At 38.9% G+C, this 14,896-nt stretch overlaps 1 protein-coding gene across 6 annotated transcripts in view; it reads right to left on the bottom strand.

Moving 5' to 3' along the window:
- Nucleotides 1-14,896, bottom strand: part of SYTL5 (synaptotagmin like 5) — a 230,821-nt gene that overhangs the window by 23,188 nt on the left and 192,737 nt on the right. For all 6 annotated transcript variants that reach the window (XM_058535634.1, XM_058535632.1, XM_058535635.1 and 3 more), the window contains 3 exons: nucleotides 5,397-5,505; nucleotides 4,056-4,191; nucleotides 27-235 (listed from right to left, as the gene is read on the bottom strand). In XM_058535634.1, coding sequence (XP_058391617.1) covers nucleotides 27-235; nucleotides 4,056-4,191; nucleotides 5,397-5,505 — 454 coding nt within the window. The remainder of the gene's footprint in view (nucleotides 1-26; nucleotides 236-4,055; nucleotides 4,192-5,396; nucleotides 5,506-14,896) is intronic.

Here is a 14,896-nt window from a genome sequence, read left to right as displayed (position 1 = left end):
CATCTCAGGGTCCCCACGTCCCTCACCGCTTCCAGAATTCAAACGAACTCCTCCCAGAAAGATGTTGCTGGAAAAGGCCTCCTTGTCCCAGACGGTAAGTTCTAGGCAAACATTCTTTATATCCTGGGGGTGCAGGCCACTGAACATGAAAGTATGATTCCACTGAGGGTTAACACTCTTTTTTATTACCAGAGTTTTGTGCTTGGTGGCTTTGCTATCATCAGGGAGCAGGTAGCTGCAGGAGAACACAATCAAACCATCAGTGAGACAGTAGACAGAAAATGGCATCCTTGTGTAGTCATTTCAGTTTCCCATAATTCCTGGTGTGTGTGTGTGTGTATGAGTGTGATATGTGTATTTGTATTCGATTTTCTCTCCCAGGTTCTTATATGCTTAAATCTGAATTTATTTTGTGGAATGGTTTATTATTTCTTTTAAGAGGGGCAATAGTATAAGGCCTGTATTCTCCTTTCTAATCCTATTTTGGTCCTTTCCTCATCTTGAAATGAAAATACCTCCTGTGGTAGGCACTATTTAATGTCCTGTCACCTATCATCTTTGGCCCACCTCTGAGTTGACTTGAAGCCAGGATGAGCAGTACCTGGCATGCTGACAGCTTCCCAGCTCAAGCACCTGTGTCTCCTGGTTTCTCCAATTAAGGACTTTGGTGTTGTGTGAGCTGGCTTAGCTTACGTGCAGGAAACCCTGGGATACTGGGGATTTAATGTCCTTAGGAGCAACTCTCAACCAATGAGTTTTAGAAATTAATGAATGAGTCCCTCAGCTTCCCTGTCCCTTGAAGGGACAATCCTAAGGTACATTTCACAGAGTTCCTTGTTGCTCCCTTAGTGGAACTGAGCCTCAGTTGCCCACAGTGGTAACCTGCCTATTAACATATTTTTATCAGCTTCTCTCCCTTCCCTATCTCATTTTCTTTACTCTCTCACTGGTACTTCCAGGAATCTCTTCTCAAATATAACACTTGCACCCCAGGCCTTATCTATTAGGGTGAAAACACTATTTTTGACCATAGTAGAGAACTAGGCTCTAGGTACCTGATGAATCAGGGAGCATACCTTAGGGAAGGAGACATATGGGTATGGAATTAGTACATCAAATAAACATGAAAAATACCACATATGACCTTATAATGAAGAAGATACATTAGGACACTTGAGATTTCATTTCATGTACCAAGTAGAGACTGCTTATTTCACAATACCCATTCTCTCCTTATTCTTCTCTAAAAAAAAAAAATCCTCATTTTTTCCAGTTAGGCACAAGATTGCCCAGAATAAAGACTACATTACCCAGCATCCCTTGTAGCCAGTATAACCATGTGACTAAGTTCTGGCCAATGGGATATAAGAAGTAGTTCTGTATGAAACTTCTGGGAACTGTCTTGCCAGTTGGAATTTGGGTGGGATGGCTGAAACTGGAACAGCTATCTTGGTCCAGAGGTGGATACCATAACAAGACAGAAGAAACCTGGGTCCCAGGTAATCATGATACTTCCGTAACTTGCCCTAGATTACCTTACCTTCAGTCTTCGTTTACATGCATGAGAAAAATCTTTTGTCTTGTTTAAGCTACTGTTATGTTGGCTACAGACAGACTTAATATTAACTGAAACATTTTATAATATTAAACTTTACATAAGGGTCTATTCTTGCTTTCTCGTGCTCTTTTTAAAAAATCTGAGATCCCTTTAAAGTCAATTCAATGTTTACATATAACTAGAGAGAGAATTTACTAGAAAGTTTCTGGTTTTTACTTGAACATAAGACTTGAAACCGTAAAACTCCTAGAGGAAAACATAAGCAGTAAGCTCCTTAACATAGGTCTTGGCAATGACTTTTTGAATCTGACACCAAAAGTAAAACAACAAAAGCAAAAATAAACAAGTGGGACTACATCAAACTAAAAAGCTGCACAGCAAAGGAAACCATCAAAATAAAACAAAAATGCAACCTACTGATTGGGAGAAAATATTTGCAAATCATATATCTGATAAGGGATTAATATCCAAAATATATAAAGAAGTGATACAACTCAATAGCAACAAACAATCTGATTAAATAATGGGCAGACAATCTGAATAGACATATTTCCAAAGAAGACATGCAGATTGTCGACATGAAAAGAAGGTCAACATCACTAATCATCAGGGAAATGCAAATCAAAACCACAATGAGCTATCACCTCACACCTGTTAGAATAGCTATTATCAAAAAGATAAGAAATAACAAGTGTTGGCAAGGATGTGGAGAAAAGGGAACCCTTGTGCAATGTTGGTGGGAATGTAAATTGGTACAGCCACTATGGAAAACAGTATGGAGGTTCCTCAAAAAATTCATAGAACTACCATATGACCCAGTAATTCCATTTCTGGGTATTTATCTGAAGAAAACAAAAATACTAACTTGAAAAGATATATGCACTTCCATATTCATTGCAGCATTATTTACAATACCTGAGATATGGAAACAATCTAAGTTTCCATTGATGAATGAATGGATAAAGAAATTGCGGTATATATACACAATGGAATATTATTCAGCCATAAAAAAGAATGAAATCTTGCCATTTGTGACATGGATGGACCTCAAGGGCATTATGCTAAGTGAAATAAGTCAGACAGAGAAAGACCAATACTGTATGATCTCTCATATATGTGGAATCTAAAGGGAAAAAAAAGCTCATAGATAACAGAGGACAGGTTGGTGGTTGCCAGAGGCAGGGGGTGGGAGGTGGGAGAAATGAGTGAAGGGGTCAAAAGGTAAAAAAAAAAAAAAAAAATAGAAAGTTTTGGCTTTTTAAAAACAGAACAAAGATACTGTATTATGTCTACTTCATAAATGTTCAACATGATAAAGTGAAAACTATTTCAGAAGATGTTAAGTCACCCCTGCTACGCCACAATGAGGCCATAGGTGAGTCACCATCCCCTCATCCCACCAAACAGTGAGCAGCAAGAGGCGTGAACTGGATGGTGGGGCTGGTAAGGCAAATTGCAATGGTGGGATCCAAATAAAGTATTTTTCTGTATTTAAACCTACTGTGAGAAATAGTGAAGGACAGATAGACCGGATTCAGGCACATACTCTCACCAGTGGGGAAGCCCCAGACATCTGTTTCTCCTTATTATTGGCTTTATCAAAGTTAGAATGTCTGAGGCTAAAGGCTTGATTCATTTCCTTGTAGGGAAAATTACACTTTTCTAAGAAGGATGGAGGAGAGGAACAATAATGTCTTCTGACTCACAGAATTATCCTCATGGCTGGCATCATGGGAATTTATTTTTCCTTATGTGCTTTATGGTGCTCTGTGAGGGCATGGACCATGTCTTATTTTTGAAACTACAGCACTTAGTGCTTGGTTCATGTGCATTTACATGTTTGTTTGAATGAATGAAAAATACCCTTTTGGTTCTAGTTCCTCTAATTATGGGGAAAAAAGAAATTCTTCTACTCAGATAGAAGTCAAGAGGGATTTGTCTTCTGATTTGCTAGGCAAGAATGTCCATTTAAAGGGCTGTATTCCCTCAAGTAACTGCCCCGTGCTCCACCAAGTGCCCAGGAGGCAAGCCTGGAGCTTCCCCAAAGCATTCTCTGGTTGATATCTCCAGGGAGGATGCTCTGATATCTCCACTTTTTACAATTTCCCCCAAGAGAGCAAAATACCAAGGATCCAATCTTTTTGTTGTTGTTGCATACTGCCAGCACCAAATGATAACAAAGCACAATAAAAATACATTACACATAGAAAATCGTATTTTCTCCTCCTTTGGGAAATGAATCTCACAGGAAAATTTGCCAGTCTTGAGGGTGAGAGTGATGGGAGATCGTGAAATATGCTGGAAGCAGGCTGAAAGCTAGAATAAGCAGTTCCCTCTCTACTTGCATTAGATTTAAGAGCCAACATTCAACAGAAGCTCTTTCCTAGTACATTTAGAGTAAGAACACAGACGCCTCACAGCTACCACTGTCTTGTGGATCACAGATCCCTTTCATCTCCCATTAAATATCATCTAAAATGAGCTAAAACAAAATTACCCCTTCACAAAGCTATCAGAAGTGCCTCCTGACTTCACTGCTGTCAAATTCTTTGCCTCTTTGATGAACACTTCCAATATTCCTCCAGAGATTACAGCAGACTCGTTCTTCTTTCCCCTTTTAAAGGTCTTCTTTCCTGCATCAGCCATTAAAATGAAAGAGAGAGAGATATCATGAGCTCCATTTCAAAGTTTACAAAGAAATTCTGTAAAGATTTATTTCATTTGCTTACTGAATTAGGTCTTTACATTATTGTATATTTTTCCACGTATTTTATTTCCATGTAAAAACTATTCAAATGTTTTTACACTATTGGAATCCTTCTAAATAGGTCTTTCATTTGTGCTTGTTGAAAAAAATGAATACATTTAAAACTTTAGATATTCCCCTACAGGGTATGTCTTTTCACAGTGTATAAAGGAATAAAATGGAAAAGACCCTGAGAGCTGTCTGGGCCACATTCCTGGTCTCAGTGAGAAATAGCTACAGTGGAAGCCACACACAAGCGCTAAGACTCCAAAAAACAAAATTCCATAACTCCCTTCTTTGATATTTTAGTCTTATAAATTGTCAACTCCATGCCAGGCCAGCTCTAAAGGCTATAGCCAAGGCGCAGTTACATTTTGGGGTAAGAGAAAACTCTTCCCCATGTCACATTTTTATTCTGATAAAATATGCTCAACATGAATAATAACTGCCTCCATCACCAGCTTTCTTTAGCACTTTTTTAAGCACTTTATATGAATGAACCTATTTAATCCTTACAATATCCCTATGAAGTGAGGAAACTGAGGCCAGAGATAGTAAGTTATTTGCACAGGGTCACACTGAAGAAGGCAATAGAGAATGGAAGAATAGAGGAGGCTGCTTGTAGGAGTTGATGGAAGGAGGACAGCATGAAGGATTTAAAAGTTGGCCTTATCTGGATTTTTCCTTTGCACACTGTGTTCTAGATCCACTTCTTCCTCAAGACTCCTTGAGTAGCTATGAATGTCAAAAATCCACACAGCAGCTTTCTACACCTCCCTTCTCAGCAGACTGTCCTCTCTTCCCCCCACTCCACTCTGGGGAAGATCCTATATCTTTGAGATTTCCAGGAAACAAGTATCACAATCAAGTCTGGTTTCTAAGTATGAACTTTGTCCTTTCCTTATAAGAATCCTGCACCCCTCCTCATATATAGTATTTACTTCTCAACTCTCCTCAAAAGACAGACACCTAACCCTTTACGGTTCATCTGTGTAATGCAAAAGTAACATAGTCCAACCAATCCCTGATCCCTATTCCCACACTTCTAGAAAACAGAATGTGCTTGATCAAAGTCACTGATTTTGACTCCACCTTGAAGTTGTCCTAGTGGAAACATCAGGTTCTTCTCTGGGGGAATGTAACGTAAAACAATGGTCAGCTCTCCTTTGTACTGAAGGCCAATGTCAGCAGCCAACTCCACCTGGCCAAAGGGAGAAAGGTGAAAAGAAAAAGTGACAATGCTCGGTTTGTTATTTTGCATCCCATGTTTGACTGTACAATATTTAGTTGGTGGCTTAAATGTGACAATCCATTACATTCAACTATGTTAGTACTTATTGGTTTAAGAGATGCCTTCAGTATGAGAAAAGAGAGGCTAGAAAACTCTACCAAGGCATTTGAATATAATTTTTAACATTAAAGTAAAAGGAATTTGAGAGGAGATATATAACACACATTCAGTCAGTCAATAGATACTGAGTACCTGTGATGCACTGAGGACTGGACCTTTAGTTTGGTATACGAGGCAGGAATACATATGAAAATAGCTGAAAATAGCTCCAGAAAATACTTCTCCCTGTCTGTCCTTGATGTCTCAAGGCTTTCAAAAGTGACCAAGAAAGTAAAAGTAGGCAGTGATGCTTGATTCACATTGGGCTGCTGGCTACCAATTATTAAAAGCTATATTGGTAATTCACATCATTAATATTAAATGTGGAAAAGCTAGTTCAAACATTGCTGGTGAGAATGTAAAATGGTGTAGCTACTCTGGAAAACAGTTTGGCAGTTTCTTATAAGACTAAACATACAACTACCATACAACATAGTAATTGCACTCTTGGGCATTTATCCAAGAGAAATGAAAGATTATGTCTACACAAAAACCTGTACAGAAATATTCATACCATCTTTATTTGTAATACTAAAAAAATGGAAACAACCTAGATGTCCTTCAACAGGTGAATGTTAAACAAACTGGTACAGCCATACCATGGAGCACTACTCAGCAATAAAAAGGAATGACTATTGATACATAGAACAATTTGGATGAATCTCTGAGAAATACTGAGTAAAAAATCGAGTCTGAAAAGGATACATACTGTACAATTCCATTTATATGACATTCTTGAAATGACAAAATACTAGATATGGAAAACAGATTAGTGGTTGCTAGGAGTTAGGGATAGAGGTGGCAGAAGGCAGGTCAATATGGTTATATCCACAAGGTAGACACAAATAAATGGAAAGATATTCCATGCTCATGGATTGGAAGAATTAATATTGTCAAAATGTCCATACTACCCAAAACAATCTACAGATTCAATGCAATCCCTATCAAAATTCCAATGGCATCTTTCACAGAAATAGAATAAACAACCCTAAAATTTGTATGGAACCACAAAAGACCCTGAATAGCCAAAGCACTATTAAGAAGAACAAAGCTGGAGGCATCATGCTCCCTGATTTCAAAATGTATTACAAAGCTACTGTAATCAAAACAGTATGGTGTTGGCATAAAAACAAACACATAGATCAATGGAACAGAACAGACAGCCCAGAAATAAACTCACGCATACATGGTCAATTAATTTATCACAAAGGAACGAAGAATATACAATGGGGAAAGGATAGTCTCTTCAATAAATGGTCTCAGGAAAACTGGACAGTCACATGCAAAAGAATGAAACTGGGCCACTATCTTACACCATACACAAGAATCAACGCAAAGTGGATTAAAGACTTGAATGTAAGACCTGAAACCATAAAACTCCTAGAAGAAAACATAGGTGGAAGGCTCCTTGACATTGGTCTTGGCAATGATTTTTCAAATCTGACACCAAAAGCAAAGGGAACAAGAGCAAAAACATACAAGTGGGACTTCATCAAACTAAAAAGCTTCTGCACAGCAAATGAAATCATCAACAAAAGGAAAAGGCAACCTACAGAATGGGAGAGAATATTTGAGAATCATATATCTGATAAGGGGTTAATATACAAAATATATAAAGAACCCATACAACTCAATAGCAAAAAGACCAAATAATCTGATTAAAAAATGGGCAGAGGATCTGAATAGACATTTTTCCAAAAAAGACATATGCATGGCCAACAGGCTCATGAAAAGATGTTCAACATCACTAATCATCAGGGAAATGCAAATCAAAACCACAATAAGATATCACCTTACACCTGTTAGAATGGCCATTATCAAAAAGACAAGAAATAACAAGTGTTGGTCAGGATGTGGAGAAAAGGGAACCCTTGCCCATTGTGCACTGTTGGTGGGAATGTAAATTGGTACAGCCACTATGGAAAACAGTATGGATGTTCCTCAAAAAATTAAAAATAGAACTACTATATTATCCAGCAATTCCACTTCTGGGTATTTACCCAAGGAAAATGAAAACACTAACTCGCAAAGACATATGTACCCCATATTTATTGCAGCATTATTTACAATAGACAAGACATGGAAATAACCTAAGTGTCCATCGACAGATTAGAAATAAAGATATATAAATAGGATAAAAATATAGAAAAGGATAAAGAAAATGTGGTTGGTGTACACACACACACACATACGCACATGCACGCACACACACACATCCTGGAATATTATTCAGCCATAAAAAGAATGAAATCTTGCCCTTTGCAACAACATAGATTGACCTTGAGTGCATTATGCTAAGTGAAACAAGCCAGACAAGGAAAGACAAATACTGTATGATCTCACTTATATGTGGAATCTAAAAAAAACACAAGGAACCAAGCTTATAGATACAGATAACAGATTGTTGGTTGCCAGAGGCAGGGGATGGGGGCTGCAGGGTGGGCAAAATGGACGAAGGGAGTCAAAAGGTACAAACTTCCAGTTATAAAATACATAAGCCATGGAGATGTACAGCATGGTGACTACAGTTAATAATACTGTATTGCATATTTCAAAGTTGCTAAAAGAGTAGATCTTAAAAGTTCTCATTACAAGAAAAAAAATTCTGTAATTATGTATGGTGACAGGTGTTAACTAGACTTATTGTGGTGATCATTTCACAATGTATACAAATATCAAATCATTATGTTGTACTCCTGAAATTAATATAATATTGTATGTCAATTATATCTCAATAAAAATAAATAAATATAAAAGAGGACAAGGGATCCTTGTGGTGATGGAACTGTTCTCTATTTTGGCTATGGTGGTGGATACACAAAGCCATACATGTGGTAAAATTGCATAGAACTAAATACACATATACACAAAGAAAAACTGAGAAAATCGGAATAAAATTAGTGGGTTATATCAATGTCGATATCTTAGTTGTGACATTGTACTACACCTTTGCAAGATGTTACTATTGTGGGAAATTGGGTAATGGGTACATAGGATCTCTCTGTATTATTTCTTATACCTGCATGTGGATCTACAGTCATCTCAAAATCAAAAGTTTAAATAAAAAAATTCAATGTGAATATATACCCAGAGCATCTGTTCTATAGGTCTCCCATTTGCCATTGAGTCAACTGAACTTTGATTTTTCATAAATAGGGTAAGAAAAGTAGCGTACTTTCCCAGGATTTTCCTTCAGGAACTTGACTCTTGAACACTGAGTCAAGGGCTGAGAACTGCTCTCCTATGAGAGAGGGCAGACTGAAAGAATTCAGAAACCCAAAAATTCACAGCAAAGCCAGAGGCTATTCAAAGCTCAGCAAAAAAAAAAAAAAAAAAAAAAAAAAAAAGATTGAGACCATTACAAAGAGAAGGAATCCTTGCCTGACTTTCTTTCCTCTTGGTGGTGGTAAAACTTATTAGTAAGGGTGGGAAAATCATTTAAAGTATTTTATTCAACCTTCTTCTCAGAGACAAAATGAGATTAGATGGTGAAATGGACTATCCATCTAATATTTAATCTGATTATTTTAGATCAAGTGCCTAGTAAAAGGACTTTTCTTACTATTTTCACAATTCCAGTAAATTTTAGTTCATGTGAATGTCACAAATGGAAAATTATAATGGACATTATAGCAGATTAAAGAGGTCATTACTTTTTTGATACTATAGTCAATGAAAGGTGGGGTATTTGTCCTCTCTCTTTGGATCTGAGTGGGCTCTGTGATTGCTCTGACTAGTAGAATACAGTAGAAGTGACAACGTGCCAGTTTCTGGACCCAGGCCTTAAATTTAACAGCTTCTACTTTCTCTCTTGGAATGGATATCCTTGGGATGCTCCCTCTGGGAACCCATGATGTGAGACCCAAGCCACATGTAGGTACTCTAGTTGGCAGGCCTACCTAGCTGAGTTCTCAGCTGGCAGCCAACATTCAGTGAGACAGCCAACTTGAACAACCAGCCCGGTCAAGCCCTCAGAGGACTTCAGTCTCAGTTTGCCTTCTAGCTGCAACTACATGAGAGACCTTAAATGAGAACCACCTAGCTGAGTCCAGTCACTCCACAGAATTATGAGTGACAATAATATATTGCTGTTTTAAGCCACTAAGGTTTAGGATAGTTTTCTATACAACAAGAGCTAACCAGTACAGGCTCTATTCGCTTTTGGCTGAGATCTTTGGGTAGGAAAATATATTGGTAGGAAAAAATGATATGCTCAAGTGTCACATACTAATATATAGTATATTAGTAGAGATTAAAACACACATTACTGGGATTTATTAATGTTCCAGTGGTTTTAGCTTAAATTAAAATACACTGGTGACTTTGTATAAATACAGTCTTCAGATCTTGTGAGAGTAGAAAACAATAAAGACGAAGTCTTGTAGCATTATAATCATATGCAAAAGAAATTCAAGGGAGGGAGTCATTTTGTAGCCGGTACATATCTAATGTCTTGGGGTATTTTTGGTACTCTTGCAAGGAAATCCCAAGGCAACATCTTCTCCTTGCATACCACCATTTTACATTATCCAACCAACTCCTGCTCAGAAAAAAGCAGAATTCAATTCAATTCATTCAATTCTACCAACACATATGGAATGCCTTCTTGTAGCAATGCTTTTAAGGCATTCTGCTAAGTGCTGTGGGGACACATAAGACACAGGCCCTGGTTTTCAATGAGTTTTCAGTCTATGCAGGAGACATAATATTGAATAGAAGCTCTACTAATCTGCCCTTATTTAACTGATTCATCAGATTAATGCTCTCCATTCCCACTGAGGAGCAGGATCCTCTATATCAAGACCATGCATGCCTGCTCCCATTAGTTGAACTGCATGCTCATCAAAAGTCAGCTGCATTGGTTACTCCAAGCTCTTTATGCCAGGCATATTTGTGGTTCTAATTATATAATTTAATATCACATAAGCTGAAGAGTATGAAAAGACAGCTGCTACTATAAAAATTAAGTTGAATACGTCAGAAGAGCCAAAGATTTGAAAATAAATTTGCTATTGAATTATATTTAGGCTTGAAGCTGTAAGAGACTAAAAAAAAAATCATGAATATTTAGAAAGATTTTGCATTTGGTTTACTCTGACAGTATTCTTAAGTTATTATTTCACTTTAGAGAAACTCAAACTAGAAATTGTTGATTACGATGCATTAGGGTCAGAATTTATGTCAGGATGATATGATAGAATTTTAATCACTGAAACCATACTCAAAAAAATGAATTGTCCCTTTACTAGAAGACTTGAAAATGAATGCACATTTATTTAAGTTAAAATAAATGATTAATAAATGTATAGGGGGTGTGTGTTTGTATGTGAGTTTTGACTTCCTCGATTAACTGACCTCCTATTGGTCCTGACTGCTTGGAGAAGAGGGTTTCTACTATACAGCAGGCTCAATATCAGACAAACCATGACATTGGCTCCAACACAAGTATGAAGAAACTACTGTGGGAAGAGAGAGAGTAATCCAGATTGGGATAGAGGTGCCCCTTGTCTGGTCCTTAAAGGATGGGAAAGATAACAACAGATGAAGATGGAGCGGGAAGAAGGTTAGCCTGGGTTAAGAAAGCAGTATGAGCAAAATACACTGGGGACTGTGTAGAATGTGTTTAAGGACTAGTAGGAAGTCAGGTGTGATTAGAGGTGTGCGTGCAGGGAGGTAGTACCAAGGAGGATGAAAACAAGGTGTCTATTTTGGGTTCTCCAGAAGACCCTAAGACACGAATTTATGTTACAGTATTTTATTAGGAAGGGTAGGGGGGAAGTGGGACCACAAAGCAAAGAGAGGCTTAACAAGGTTGTGATAACAAGGCAAAGTTTCATGGAGAGTAACTTTTGCTCAGTCCCATAGGGGAGCTCTAGAGTCAGGATAGATGACACTTCAGAGCTGTCCCAATCAGAGGCAAGGGAGTGAGGGCGTTTATGCTCCTTTACCCATCCGCCATTGATTGAGGGCTCTGCCCTCAACCCGTGGGAGACTTAAATACCCAGGCTATTCTGGCTTTGCACACTCACAGACCAAGGCCACTCCAGCAGCCTGAGGGCTCCTCTCCTACAAAGATTGGCAGATGTTGGCTGCTTGGAGTAAAAGCCATGGGGAGTCATGCATGCATGAAAATGGGGATGTGAGTAGAGCACTGACATCGTCCTCTGCTACAGAAGGCTGGGCCATATCAAGGGAACACTGAATGCCAGGGTGAGGGTTAGGATTTATTCGAACCATATCCAAAAGCATTAGGGAACAAGTGAGGGTATCTGACTGAGCAGGGGTACGGCGTAATCAGATAACACTCATTGTCTTCTGCTTTTTGAAAAGAGAGAGATACACTTTCCATCAGAGTAGGAAGGAGAGTTCCCAGTGCATTTACAGGTCTAAGGTGGGGTAATAAATCACGGACAAAAGTCTGCCAAAACTGCCAAATAACGAGAGAACCTTTTAGCTAGGTAATAATTCCACAGGAACTTACATCTACTCTGTGCCTGAAGGCGGAACAGAGCTTTCCTTGGAAAACCACTTAAGCTTGCTCTTGATTTTCAAAGGTGCTTGTTTTTATAATAGCACCTTCTGGAAATGCATGAAAGGCAATTCATACTGACAAAGGTATGACTTGTGTCTAACTTCGTGTCTACCTACCTAACATGTCTTTCAGAAAGATAATGAGTTATAGCTAATAAACAATCCCAAGTCATGCAGTAAAATGGAAGTTATACCATGAAACTACTTTACAGTATGACTGGCATCTTCAGCTCTTTCTCTGTCTGTACCATCCTCTTTACTGGCTTAGTGCTGCAAGATCTAGCAAAAACAAGATAGGTGTTGAGGGACTTTCACTAACACAGAGCCAATAAGCAATAAGGCACTATGTCTTTCCAGTATTCTCACTGCAAAATGGTGTCAGTACTGCCAAATGCTTAAGGACTATTAATTCGGATCCTCTATGACTAAGGAAATCACTCCCTGTAGCTCACACTTCACCTCCTCAACTGGATAATCTACAAGAAACATCAAGTCTCTGGGCTGCTCATACTACAGCTGCAGCTGATGAAGTGACTATTGCATTGAAATGACTGAGACTGGAGACTAACAATGAAGTGACACTTCTCATAGCTGGCTGATAATCAACCACACAGAGCCGAGCTCAGTCTGAGGATAAGCCACTAATGAAGCAGGAGGCAGTGTACAGGGCATGTTTTTGCACCTGTCCACCCCATTTTTGGAAGGCATGATATCTAAGCAAGTCCAAATCTGCAGCCTTTCCTCTTCATGTGTCAGAGGAAGCTTGGCAGAGAAAGATGACATGGATTAGAGACACTAAGTTATGTTGGGTTCCCCAGAAGCTGACTCTGAGGTGAGGATGCTTATGCAAGTGACTGATTAAGGAAGTGCTTCTAGGATAGACCAGTGAAGGGGTGGGGGAAACAGGCCAGGGAAGGGGAGGAAGCCAAGCAAGGGCACAGCCTAACCCAGCAGAGAAGCTCTGGAGTATTAGTAATGCCTCGGCGATTTCCCACTCTCGGTAAGGGAACCGGGCTTTCAGACCCCCCCATCTATCAGTTATTGGCTAAGGGTTGCCTTGTGGCAGGGGATACATAAGCTCCTAGGAACTTCTGGCTCTCTGCCCATGTGGGAAAAAGCCACAGTAGCCTGAGGACAGTCTTCAAAACAGAATCTCAGGTGGAGGCTGTTGAAGGCAAAACTCCTAACAGACATGGTTAAAGAATCCAAGGGAATCTGGCAGAGGACCAACGGAGTTCCATAGACATTAAACACAATCAGAACTTTTCTACCTTGAGCAGGCTGAGAGAGATGCTTCTCCCTTATGATAGAAAGTGAAACCACTCAATGGCAATGTGAAGGCGATTACCTTGGAAAGTTGTTGGTCCCTAAGCACAGAGGACATCTAGGAGAGGCCTGAGAGAGCTTAGATATCATCCCAGTGCAAGTCCTTCAACCATTTCCAGGAAAGTGACTGGAAACTCTCCAAGCTGGTTTCTAAAGATGTGCTGGTTTCCCTATGTGCTTTAATGTTAAACTTATGACAGACAAGTTAATTTTATGTACTAAGATGCATGTTACTTGTCCTTCATCTGTGTCACACATCATATGATGTCTTAGACATTTTCTAACTATGATTCTATGATGCTCACCCATTATACACAAAGGGAAACAAGTGATAGGAGACAATTCATATTAAGTGCCATCCTTTATGGTGAGGCTTTTCATTCAATTCTAAGAGACAGTGCTGTAATGACCAAATAGTTCCCATATTTAATATCAGGGGAATGTTATGCTATCGTGGACTTTGTTGTTGTTAACATTGTACTTCTTATCTCTATCATATTTATGTTAGTTGTGGGCTTGTAGTTATTTTATATTTAAGGATTTTTATTCTATTTTATTGTCAATTTTACCCACAGCCCAATTATACCTCCTAAAGATTTTCTGTGAGTTATTTACTCCAAGTTTGAGGTCCACAGTTATAAAACCCCACCAGAAAGTTGTATTTAACTTCTGAGTCCCAGTCTCCTCATATAAAATGGGGATTATGATACTTACCTCACAATGGTGGTTATAACCATTAGATGTGAATAATGCTGCTATCAATGATGATCAACATTTGGTGTTGTTGACGATGATCAATGTTTGTTTTTGCTGTCTAGCATCCACTCATCATTCCTTTAGTACTGCTCTACCTGGATTTCCTTTGAGGCAGTACCACCTTCAGGACCAGGGTATGTTCTGATTGTCTTAACCCAGCCAATGTATCTCACCTCCCTGGCCACTGTGATTAGCTCAGGATGGGCAAATAATGTAATTAGAATTAGGAGAACCAGGCCCAGGGCATTGGTTGGACTGTTGGAGGAGGAGGAACTCTCTCCTATCCTGGACAGTGTGGTACAAGGATGAGAGGCTTGCAGATATTCCAAGAGAAGCATGCCTGGAGATAGTGAGGGAAGCCAGCACTACGTGAAGTCTGAAAATGAAGCCAACACAGAGAAAAGAGACCAAGAGTCTCCAGGGCCTTGACAAGATTTGAGCATCTGGATCAAGCCATGCTTGATAATCACTGGCCAATAATTTCCTTTTATTTTTTGAGCAGTATGAGCTGAGGTTTCTGTCAGTTGCAATAGAAGGACTCTGATGTAACACCAATACTACCTCACATTTATTGGGAGCTTACAATATG

This window comes from Diceros bicornis, chromosome X, assembly GCF_020826845.1.
Source record: "Diceros bicornis minor isolate mBicDic1 chromosome X, mDicBic1.mat.cur, whole genome shotgun sequence".
Classification (NCBI taxonomy): Eukaryota; Metazoa; Chordata; class Mammalia; order Perissodactyla; family Rhinocerotidae; genus Diceros; species Diceros bicornis.
Note: the sequence above shows the minus strand (reverse complement) of the source record. Positions and strands in the feature narration are given on the sequence as shown.